The following is a 12383-nucleotide window of genomic DNA, read 5'->3' as shown; positions in this document are numbered from 1 at the left end:
CTCCACTTTATTTAATAACTTAACTCATGGAGATTTTGTTTTGCTATGTCATTTCATTTGAAAAGTATAAAATAAAATCTGATACACCAATGTAATCAGGAAAAAGAATATAAAAACTGACGTTAAAATATACAGGGTGTTGCATTTAAAAAATACCAACTTTGGGTCATATCTCCCATCTACAAAACACCCGTCCAGCTATAGCTTTAAATTTAGAAATGAATAATCTGAATATTGAAATTGAAAGAAATGTTCATTAACATTTGACATAATTCTTGGACACGAAAAGAAAAATCTGACATGAAAAACTACCCGGGTCGCACAATGGATTCGAATAAACACACAATTAATTGATTGCTAATGACAAAAATTTACTGCGAAGCACATGAAAGAAATAAAACAAAATCCATGAAATAAAGAAAAGCTTAAAAAGCTTGTTTGGACATATTACCCCGTACGCAGGGCAAATAATCATGTCGGACAAGGTTTGCGATAATAGGCGCAGTTAACTCACACACAAGCGCTGACTACAGCTTCTGGAAACTTCCCTTGTTTTTGACAACACTGAACCGCCGCCGCCTCGTTTTCTCGCTGTCTCTAGTATATAACGAAACACCACTTCCACCATAAACTCTTTCTTTATGAATTTTCAAATAAATCGCCAATCGCAATGGAACGCGCCAAAACGTCCTCAGTTCTCCAACATGACACGCGCAACGTCTGCACCTCCTCATCAGTAGCAGAACACGTGCGTTAATCAAATTTCGCCTGATAATAGAATTCCTTATCGCAAACACCTTTAAATTGAATAATTTACCAAAGCGATAAAATTTAAACGGAAAATTAGGCATCTCAGCTAATAAATTGAATTAAATTCTCATGCATATACAGGATATCCCATCATTATTTTTGGTATTTAGACCGAACTAACGCCTCCATGACATTGTTTACACAACAATATGTTTGACTTGGAATTTTAATGGAACGTGTGTGAAACATACATTACAAATGTACGCAAATTTACAAGGCTAAATCATTTACATTTACTACTCTCTGCCTTTCTCTATCGCGTGAGTTATTCCCTTATTCTATACACAGAAAAAAAAGGAATAAACCTTATCCTCACTTTTTTCATGCATATTTGACGACCTATCACAAAAATTATTTTTAATTCAAAATAAGTTACTATAATTACTTAAAAGAGAAATTCTTTATTAACTAGCTTCTAGCGAGTTTATAGTTTTGCGGTGTCTGTCCGTCCTTCCGTTAGCACAATAACTCATAAACGAATGGACCGATTATTGTAATTAAATTGACACGTAATTGTGACAAAACGAATATTCGTATATCATGGAAGTTTTTTCAATACCGAATAATAAAGCAATAGGTATACAATGCTATCAAAAATGAGTTGCGGTCAAGTCACCTTTGGAATGTTTGTTTACGTGGGAAATCGTACTTAACTTGAATTTCCAAAGGCGACTCGACTGATTTCCTGTTATTATATTGGTGTGTTCTCAGCATATTCAGAATATGCCAGACGAACGTATGTATTCATAGACCATTCTATGGATATTTGAAATATATATACCTCTTCTAGCCATAGACATATGAGTACCTAGCATGTTAAAAGAATATTTAAATATCCAATGTTATCTGGGATAGATACAGTAACTATACTGTATTCATTTTAAGAAGGTAGCGGTAAAAAGCTAAGGGAAGCTTTGACCTTCACTGTGATTGGTTAAAACACGAGTCAGTATTACGCTGAAACATAAAACGAGTGGCGAATTTTGCAAGCGGTTAGTATCTATTGTCAACTCAACTCTTGAAGTGTCATTAGCTGTTAATGTCAAAGATTTATTTCTGTTTGCAGTATTGGATATTTCTACTTTAAAATAATTTGGTGCCGTTTTAAATTTTTCCTGTGTGTGCTAGTCTTCAAGCACAGCGCCATCTACTACCTTCTTATAATGAATGCAGTATAGATATAGGTACTTTTGAAGTATCTAGTAACAAATCTAGATACATTTAAAAACACGAACGATCTCTGTAACTAGATACATTTTTCATTGTATCTGGGCGTCTTAAATATTTAGGTAATTTTTTTTGTTTTGTACAGGGTGAGTCAACGATTGCGCCTTGAGGCTTTTGCATTATGATATGGTTGAATATTCGCCACATTTTAAAAATATTTTGAATTATACAGGGTGCGTCCACACAGTTGGGCGCTAAAAAGGTACATTTTTCTGAATGGAACCTCTTGTATTTTAATGCATCGAAAAACCTCATCTTCAAGGCATAAGTTACTCCGCTCAATCACTGTAATTAAGCGTTCGCCCGCAGACTGGTATCTCGGATACACCTGTAACATGGCGTCTTATGGAGCCACGCATACTTCTAGCATACAGTATCGGCGATAAATTTCAGACTCGCTAGTCCTAGTCCTAGCGATCGATTACACAAATTTAATTTAATCAATGATATATCAAACCTAAGTTCACTGCGTGTTTTTCAAAATCATTTCTATTTAGCGGTTTGTAAAAATATCCACTACCTGGCTCGATCCCTCGATGTGCTTGTAACAGAAATCCTCAGATTAAGACGCATTCTAATTATTACTTTGGTAAAAACTACTTGCGTATTTTCTACTGTATGTTCTACGGAAATAACACGTCACTGAATTGTCGGGAATGTCAATTGTACTGCGGATGATCGGTATTCTACTGTTGGCTATCTCTCTCACATATGTTGGCACCAGTTGGCACAGATTCAGTGGTTGTAGGAAATACCTATGGAACAATACAGTTTGTCTCAGGTAACAGAGAGAAATGGCAATGTACTTTTTCGCTAAGGATTCACTAGACCTTTGAAATGAACGTTCAACGTACTACTTCAATCTCTTTCTACATAGCATCAGGCAAGTGCAATAACTTCAAATACATATCAAAGGCCTCGTAGATCCTTCACGAAAATATACATTCATTCTGTTTCCCTATGGTGCGTTCTTCCTGGGACATATGTTTTAATGGCCGTATGCACCGATAAATTTAAGCGAGGCTTAGCTTAAGCGTAGCTTATAATCCATGGCAAACGATTATTGCAACAATGGTTGCCATGGATTTTAAAGCAACGCTTAAATTTGTCGATGCATACGGCCATAAGTATATCAGATATTATATAGCATCCTTGAGCATAACCCAATGTTTACAAAGCGCTCCCACCTATACACGCCATTTGTAAATTACACCGGCCCTCTAGTGTTAATAACACTACAGCAAAGTTCTTAACACCAACATAGCCAGTTGCAAATGTATGCAAAATGTGTATTCTGTATAATTTTTGCTTCCTGTATGTGGAAAAGAATTGCATATTTATTTAAAAACAATGAAAACCTAACCTTCTTAATTAGCACATTTAAATAGTATTCGAAGTTATTCTTTTGGTACATTCCCAACATTATTAATAATAATGAAATTGATAACTCACAATATGCTTACATCAAAATGCATGAAGGGAGTTACCGTTGGATATCCTTTAAAGATACAAGTAGGAACAAAATTTCAACAAGAATTACCTTACATGTTATTTATAGGCAGTCGACGTGAAAACGTCGGAGGTAGAGTTTAACCCAGAATTCATATCACGTTTAATACCAAAAGTCGACTGGAATGTGCTTTGTGGTGCTGCGGAAAGTATAGGCCATCTCGACGACTTACCGAAAGAACTTGTAGAGAATTATGAGAGCGACGTGGAGTTTTTAAAGAAGGCGCATAGAGTTTTATTAGAAATTGATATTGTTAATGGAGAATTAATATGTCCAGAGACAGGTCGCAAGTTTCCTATTAATAATGGCATTCCAAATATGTTGCTTAACGAGGATGAAGTTTAAATCTATTTTTGTTTCTAATTACGTAGGTAGATTGTTCCCTCAGTTGTACCTAAATCTTACACTACTGTAGAGTCTTAAGCAAATATTAATAAACTGATGGTATGAAACTATCTACAGTAAGTACTTTTTAGTAGTTTCTGAGACTTCGATTTGCATACCTACAGACTTATGAGGCGGTTTTGCTAGCTCATTTTTCAATCGCCCTTAAAACTAGTGGATTTTCTATGAATTTTAAAAGTAAGATTACAACCTTTGCTACATTTGTTGGTAGTTTGTCCATTGTGCTTCTAGTAGGTAGTATTTGCACCGTCTCACTAGACACATTTTAAATCTTTCAAAGGTGCATGGAATTTATGATTTGTTGTGAATCACACTGGACACATTGTAATTCTTAATCGATATCGTGTGTTTTTAAATAGTAGTTATAGATAATTGCGAAATGGCAATGGGCACACTAAGAGTAACTTGTCAGCACTTTTTTGCAAAAATATCAAGATAAAAAAAAGTTGCAATTTCTTTATTGTTCTTATAAAATAACAAATTATTAAATATGCAAATATAACCACCGTTGAAAATGTAGGTACATAATTAAATACAGTCCCAATCATTCCACCAGTAGTGGAAAATTGTTAAAAGTGTGAATACAAATGTCTTTTGAAACTACATTTGTTATTGGTTGCGTACTCGCATAGCGAACATTTGAGATCCATAGAAGTGTTGTGGATTAACAGATGTGTTATTAAAGTGGATCTATAACGTGTTGAAAATTCACAATGCGGACATTTTAAATTCTTGGAGGTCTTGTGTGTTAAAAGATGCCTTTTTAGATGGTATTTGATATTGGTAGCATAATCACATTCGGTACATTTTAAGTTCTTGGAAGTTGCATGTATTACCACATGATTTTTTAAATAGTGTTTGTTATGGGTAGCATAATCACATACGGCACAATGCAAATTCTTGGAGGTCGCATGCATTAAAAGATGATTTTTTAAGTAGTATTTGTTATTAGTAGCGTAACTACATTGTGCACATTTTAGATTCTTGTTGGAAGATGTGTGCCTTAACAGATGTTTTTTTAAATACCTTTTGATATGGGTAGTGTAACTACACTGAAAACATTTGAAATTCGTGGAAATCTTATGTTTTAACAGATGAACTTTTAAATTGCGGTCGTTTTTGGTTGTGTAACTACACTGGGAACATTTGTAATCCTTAGAAGCCATGTGTGTTAAAAGATGATTTCTTAAATAGTCTTTGATATTGGTAGTGTAGCTACAATGAAAACATTTGAAATTGTTGGAAGGTTTATGTATTAATAGATGACTTTTTAAATAGTATTTGATGTTGGTAGCGTAACTACACTGTGAACATTTGAAAGCCTTGGAAGTCTTGTGTGTTAAAATATGATTTTTTAGATGGTATTTGTTATTGGTAGCATAATCACATTGGGCACATTTTAAATTCTTGACAGTGGCCTGTGTTCTGGAAGTTGTGCATCTTAACAGATGTGCTTTAAAATGGTGTTTGTTATTAGTAGTGTAAAAACATTGGGCACATTTTAAATTTTTGGAAGTTACTTGGTGTTTTAACATATGTTTTCTTAGATAAGATTTGTTATTGGTAGCGTAATAACATTGGGCACATTTTAAATTTTTAGAAGTCAGGTGTGTTAAAAGATGATTTTTTAAATAGTCTCTGTTATTGGTAGCGTAACTGCATTGGGCACATTTGAAATTCTTGGAAGTCTTGTGTTTTAAAAGATGACTTTTTAAATAGTATTTCATATTGGTACTGTAACTACAATGAAAACATTTCAAATCCTTGGAAGTTTTATGTGTTAACAGATGACGTCTTAAATAGTATTTGTTATTGGTAGCGTAATCGCATTGGGCACACTTTAAATTGTGTCTTAACAGATGTATTTTTAAATAGGATTTTAGATACGTTGTGTAATGGCAGTAAGCACATTTCAAAATTGTTGAAGCGTTTGGTCCTTCTACATGCCGAATATTCTTATGCTTTTGCGATACGTCGCCTACATAATCGGGTTTTTGAAACGCATTACTTTGCTCTTCCCAGCTACCAGTAATATTAGAGTAATCTGTACTAAATCCAATGTCCTTATGTTCCTGTTTTATACTAATTGTCAAAACATCATTGGTAAGAAAAATCTTTTGATCGATGAATGCATTTAGTTCTTCTTCTTTTACTTCAACTTTTACAACTGCAGCCATCACAGAACGTAACTGTAACATTTATGTCATTTAACTAATAAGTAACTTTAACATAGTACCTACCGCAATCGAAAAGATGTAAATAAACCATATATATATAAAAAATATAGCTATATATCAAATAAACTTACGGAACTTTACCAACGTAAGGTGTAATGAACCGTCTGTGTCTCAATAAACTACTTAGGGGAGTTTAATCACAGCCGTCTATAATTACAAGCCATGCTAACGTTGTTCGAAAGTCGCCGATTTAAATTTTAATGGCGGCGTCTTCTTGCTCTTGTAAAACGGCATTTTTCCTCTCTCCTGTGTTTCGCCTTGGTGGTTTTAATACAGAAGAAAGATACTTAGGCAGCTTACAGTTGTACATATATTTTATTTATTTACAAATATTTGACTTTAAAATTCGGAACCCTGTAAATAGGAAATCGGCCTACCACGCAGTGTTGCCATGTCCGCAAAGGTTCAATAAAATAAGGTTTTATGTCTAGATTGAAGTATACCGGGTGGTGACTTCATGACTTGAACAACGCACGAACTCTTCAAAAAGAGGAAATTCAATTGTAATTTTTTCATTTCTGATTACAAGTTTCCCCAATTATTTTAGAGATAAAGTCTACTTAGGTGTTTGGTAGAGAAACAAATTACGAATCCATGCATACTATAATAGCTTTTCAGTTTTTGAATTTTGAAACCAAAAAATTGAATAACTAAAAAAAACTGGCGCTTTTCAGAAAATCAGCGATGGCATCAGTTTGAGATTAAACAAAGCTAACTAATGGCTAATGCAGGCGCTTTTGTTTGATTTCATAATTCCATGGCATTACCGACTTTATAAACGCGACAGTTTTTAATTTTTGATAATCAGACATTAAAAAATTACTACTGAAATTCCTATGTCGCGTTCGTCAAATCACCACCTCGTATAGTAATAATAAGCCTGTGTGATTTTTTTTTAGTGAAACGTTTCAGAAAATGCGCCGCCTTGTGAGTAAAATGTGGAATTACGTCAGATTTTATCTACGAGTAAAAAATAAAAGGAGAGAACCTTGCATTAAAAGGGGACTTGACGGAAATGGACCAAAAGGAAGTGATAAAAGTGCGAGAAGAGTGGGGAGAAACGCATCATTATTGGCAGTGGTGTAATAAAACACAGCTAACATCGTCTCTTTCTGTTTTATGATAAGTCAAGTCGACATAACTGACCAGCGCAAAGGAAGTGATATTTTGACGACTTCCGTCTCTTGTTATGCTATTTCCCACCACCGTTATATTCTCTCCTCTTATTTTAACTCTTAGGATTTTATCTTCTGGCTGTTTCTACCCACAGTTTTTTTAATGTGCGCATTCCGAACAATAATTTCCGTTATACAGAGTGAGTGACTAAAAAAAGTGTTGTGTTCCCAGAGACATGGAGAGAGGAGATCGCTGATCGACGAGTGCGCATCCAAGAAAGGGTGCGACCTCATGGGCGCTGCCATTTTTACACCCGTTGTGTCATGTTGTGTTTATAGTGGTGTTATTTTAGATTGTGTTCGTGTTTAGGAGAGCTTTTTTCGAGGTTTAAGTGTTTATTTTGTAACGTCAACGTCACTGGCATTTTCTTTTGTTCATTTGGATTGAGATATTAGTTTCTTCCTACGGAGCTGCTGCCGAATAGAGTGTAGTGTATGAAGATTGCGTTAGATGTCTCTGGGTTGCGTCAGTAAACCTTTATAGTCCTGTTCAAATTTCGCGCTTCAATGGGTGTCAAAATGGCAGCCCCCTTGTTTTGTCACTTCGCGCAGTTTCATCATATATATAAGAGAAGTATATGGATAAACGAGTGGACACGCCTATCGCCAACGTTAGTGGATGGAAATATACTTCTGTCATTAGTTGGGAACTAGGCGCTAATGCGCGTGCCTGTTATTATGTAGTGTTATTTACCAAGCATTTACTCCAGTTTGACATAACGGATTGAGGTTAAATTGTTTGTTTTGTTTATGAGTTATTGAACTTTTGTTTAATTTTAATTTTAATAGTAAAGAAGCCTTTCGTAGTTATATAAATCAGTATACGTAAGTGATACACAATAATTGTAAAGGAATACCTAATGTTTGGCAATTTTAGTGTGTTCATTACTTAGAAATAAAGAAATGCAGGTACTTGTGGGAAAGTGGATTCTTCGGTTTCATGGCACAAGTAAGTTACAATGCAATTATCTGCAATCAATTCATTTATGCCCTACTTGTTATTAGATTCCCAAGTGAAAAAAGCAACAAGAATCGGTGACTGCAAGCATGTGAACTATCGGAATTCGATGATGTAAAAACAAGGTTGTGTTCTCGTCATTTTAACCGCTATGACTGCATTGATTTGGATGCACGCAAGCATGATGGGGGCACGAAGTTATATGGGGGTCACTTAACACCTAAAAGATTTCCAACTCGACAATGTTAATTTTATTTTAAAATCAGTAAATGTCTTTAATTTAATTGTGTTTCTTTGAACATTGGTAATGTATCACTTTATATTATAGCTGATGCAAACTTATCCAATTTCATGTTATATTCAAGATATAATCCCTATAGGTATATTATTTCAATTGCAATTTAAGTTTCTAAATCGTTACAAAGTTTGCCTTCGAAGTTGAAGGGTGTAACTGTAAACAAACTCCGCTGAGGAAGCTCGAAAGTTCTCCGTGAAAATGCTACAGTTTCCAAGCAGAACGATACGGAGTACTTTGAACCAGAACGCACTGGGGGGCACGTGAGCGCTGATTTGAGTTGGCAGTGAAATCATTCAAGTAGGCCATTGACTGCAGGTCCCGAATCCTTGTGTGCCGAAAACAATGTTGAGGGCACAAAAAAGGGAAGATTCAAATTGTCGTCGTCCCTCTCGGTGAAGATGCAAGTAGGGGAATCGAAGCGATATAGTCAACAGGTAAGAAACGTTTCGGCGGCGATTGGTCTTGGGAGGGTGGGCCTCGGCCAGCTAGTATACTTATCTAAAGACATCACAGGATCAGACAATAGTGATAGGAGTCGGCAGGTGGAATGGGGCCAATGTGGTGAATATGAACTTGCATGAAGCGAATAGAAGTCTGGGTGAAGTTTCCGAATGGTGCGTGGTTGTGTTTACATATGGTAATTGCACACAATAATGGTTTAATAAAATTTTAACCCTATTTTCGAGTTATAGGTTATGAAATTTGAAATTGGCGCTACTTAAAAGTAGGCGGAGAGAAGTAAATATTTACTTGGGGAGTTTGCGCATAAATACAGAGTTCAGGACTAAGGAATAGGGCAGCTCTCTTTTATGGCGAACAATTTGCACATTGCAATCATAGGCGGTTATCCATATACTTCTCTTATATATATGAGTTTCATGCGCTATCTCCTCTCTCCATGTCTCTGTGTGTTCCTATAATTAATAATTTATATTTTTTAATAATACATGAAAAAGATTAAGAAATTAACTAATTACAAATTTAATCCGACGGTTAACATAACAATGGAACCTACAAAGAATAAATTTACAAAATTAGCTAACTAAAAACATGCTTAATTTGAAACACATTATTTGTTTCTTCTGAAACCTCTGTTTCCTGACGGAACCATTCCTCTCCACATCATTTTAAGTTAATTGTTAGAACGCGCCATAAAAATATACGCATTTTATAAACAAAAGTAACTAAAATATGTAAATGCCAATTTTTAAACTTGTCACATATTTATGCATGCTTCCCAATGGATAACAAACTTTTATAAGGTCAGATATAGTCGGTTAAACAAATGAATTTCAATAACTACTCCTACTATGATGCAAAGATTCGGCACTTTAAGTTCCCTCTCAGTCCAAGCCAGGGAGAACAAGTGCTTAAATCATTACTACGTATGTAGGTATGTGATATCGGTTGATAAGCGTATAGATTGTAGTGCCATGCAGGGTCCTCGGCAGGATCAGTAGTAAAAGTCAACTTTAGATGATTCATTTGTTTTAATAGGTGCTTTTTAAGAAACGTTTTACTTTTTGTCCCAAAATCTCATTTAGCACATCTAAAATCTTTAGAACTTTTATGTGTTAAAAGATGTCGTTTGTAGTCATATTTAAATTTTGTGCAATAATCACAATCTGCACATTTTAAAACCTTAGAAATTCTATGTATTAATAGGTGTCGTTTAAGATCGGATTTATAATTTGTTTCATAGTCACAATTAGCACATTTAAGATCCTTCAAAAGATTATGTTTTAAAAGATGTTGTTTGAAAATACGTTTTTCATTTGTCCTATAATCACAATCAGCACAATTAAAATCCTTAGAAACTCTATGTTTCAAAAGATGTTTTTTAAAGAAGTATTTATCATTTGTGCCATAATCACATTCAGGACATTTAAAATCTTTAGAAACTTTATGTGTTAAAAGATGTCGTTTGAAGATATGTTTATAATTTGTTCCATAATCACAAGCAGCACATTTAAAATCCATTGAACCTTTATGTTTTAAAACATGTTGTTTGAAGTGGTGTTTATCGTTTGTCTCATAATCACAATCAGCACATTTAAAATCCTTAAAAACTGCATGTTTTAAAAGATGTCGTTTGTAGCTGCGTTTATCATTTGTGCCATAATTACTGATATAGATAAAACCTTTAGAATAAACGGTTTTATTCAACAAAATTATTGGCAATGACAATATAGGAAATGACATTAAAATAACATTACAAACTAGATTAGAATGAGGCAATAAATAATGTGTTTGTATATTACCACATTCATCCACACATCATTTTAAAATATAATCATTGTAACGGATTGGGAGCCTACGTTCCCTAACTGATCTTCATGAAATCGCTTCGTCAATAAAATTCGATGGTGATTCAATTTGTTCTGCAGCCGATTGGTCTGAATCAGTCGTTACTGGCTGTTCTACTCTTTCACTTTCTGAATCCAAAAACGATCTTGGTTCGCCAACTTGCTCTACAGGTGATTGGTCTGAATCAGAAGTTTCTGGCTGTTCTATGTTGATCATATCCGGAATTCTTTCACCTTCTTGATTCAATGGTGCTAAGTGACGATTTGAAACAGTCGATTCACGACCATCTGCAAGGCGAACATAAGAGTAATCAGGGTTTACATGAAGCAGTGTGACTTCCTCCACAAGTGGTTGGTATTTATTGGAGCGATTGAATTTCTGCATTAGAACTTGTTCCGAATTCGTCAACCATGTTGGTAGCGAGACCCCATTAGAAGATCTTCTTGTATGTTTAAACATCCTCTCATGCGGCGAACAATTTGTAGCTGTGCACAGAAGGGATCGTATCGAATGTAAAGCTTGTGATAATACTTTTTCCCAATTATCTACTGATAAGTTCTTTGATCGTAATGCCAACAGGATTGTCTTCCAAAGGGTTCCGTTTAATCGTTCAACTTGACCGTTTCCCCGAGGATTGTACGGGGTAGTCCTACTTGTAGCTATTCCTCGTGAATTTAGAAAATCTTTTACCTCCGAAGAAACGAATGAAGTCCCTCTATCTGAATGAAGATAAGACGGCATACCAAATAGCATAAATATGTCATTAAGACATTTGATTACTGTCTTAGAGCTCATGTCAGCGCATGGGAAGGCAAATGGGAAACGTGAATATTCATCGATAATAGTGAGTATATACTTATTCTTCGTATTAGAAGGAACTGGTCCTTTAAAATCAATACTTAATCTTTCAAATGGCGAGGTAGCTTTTACCAAACCAGGACCAGGCGTAGCAGACCTAAAATATTTAGGTTTTATTTCTGAACAGACGCGACATGAATTAGTCGTTTTCCTGATTTCTTCTACAGAAAAAGGCAAATTTTTCGATCTCACCCAATGTGTCATTCTCGAAACACCAGGATGGCATAATGCGTCGTGTAAAGAAATGAGTTTATCAGAGCGAGTCTGCATATTAGCACAAACACGCGACAATGCATCTGCAACATCATTCTGCTTTCCTGGTCGGTACACAATATCATACTTGAATGGCGCTAATTCCAGACGCCAGCGCTGTATTTTCTCGTTTTTAATTTTACTTGATAGTTTATTATTAAACATGAAGGATACAGATCGTTGATCAGTAATAAGACGAAATGGTTTGCCAATGAGGAAATGACGCCATTTCTTTAACGATTCGACAATTGCATATGCCTCTTTTTCTATAGCAGCGTGGTTGTGTTCACTTTTATTTAGTGTTCTTGAGAAAAATGCAACCGGAAAATTCTTTGTGTTTGATAAG

General features: G+C 35.0%; 3 protein-coding genes across 3 annotated transcripts in view; 1 reads left to right on the top strand and 2 right to left on the bottom strand.

Moving 5' to 3' along the window:
* The window catches only part of LOC116174658 (RE1-silencing transcription factor B-like), a 394864-nt gene that overhangs the window by 323433 nt on the left and 59048 nt on the right, over positions 1-12383 (bottom strand). The window lies entirely within an intron of this gene.
* On the top strand, positions 3389-4002 carry LOC116175120 (multifunctional methyltransferase subunit TRM112-like protein). The gene is made up of 2 exons (XM_031493227.1): positions 3389-3549; positions 3596-4002. Exons 1-2 carry the CDS (start codon positions 3472-3474, stop codon positions 3890-3892), a joined length of 375 nt encoding a protein of 124 aa, XP_031349087.1. The 5' UTR covers positions 3389-3471; the 3' UTR covers positions 3893-4002.
* On the bottom strand, positions 4299-6471 carry LOC116175099 (gastrula zinc finger protein XlCGF46.1-like). Its single transcript, XM_031493196.1, has 2 exons — positions 6193-6471; positions 4299-6141 (listed from the first exon to the last, which is right to left on the bottom strand). The coding sequence occupies exon 2, from the start codon at positions 6127-6129 to the stop codon at positions 4522-4524; it is 1608 nt and encodes a 535-aa protein (XP_031349056.1). The 5' UTR covers positions 6130-6141; positions 6193-6471; the 3' UTR covers positions 4299-4521.

Source organism: Photinus pyralis, unplaced genomic scaffold (genome assembly GCF_008802855.1).
Source record: "Photinus pyralis isolate 1611_PpyrPB1 unplaced genomic scaffold, Ppyr1.3 Ppyr1.4_LG6, whole genome shotgun sequence".
In the NCBI taxonomy this organism is placed as follows: domain Eukaryota; kingdom Metazoa; phylum Arthropoda; class Insecta; order Coleoptera; family Lampyridae; genus Photinus; species Photinus pyralis.
The sequence above is the reverse complement of the archived record's forward strand: the minus strand, read 5'-3'. Positions and strand labels throughout refer to the sequence as shown.

What these genes read in the sequence shown, in the direction of transcription:
- LOC116175099 (XM_031493196.1), bottom strand. Translation starts at nt 6,129, where the DNA reads ATGGCTGCAGTTGTAAAAGTTGAAGTAAAAGAAGAAGAACTAAATGCA.
- LOC116175120 (XM_031493227.1), top strand. Translation starts at nt 3,472, where the DNA reads ATGAAATTGATAACTCACAATATGCTTACATCAAAATGCATGAAGGGA. An exon ending in GATATCCTTTAAAGATACAA is followed by an intron (nt 3,550 to 3,595) that starts GTAGGAACAAAA and finishes TGTTATTTATAG; the next exon opens with GCAGTCGACGTGAAAACGTC.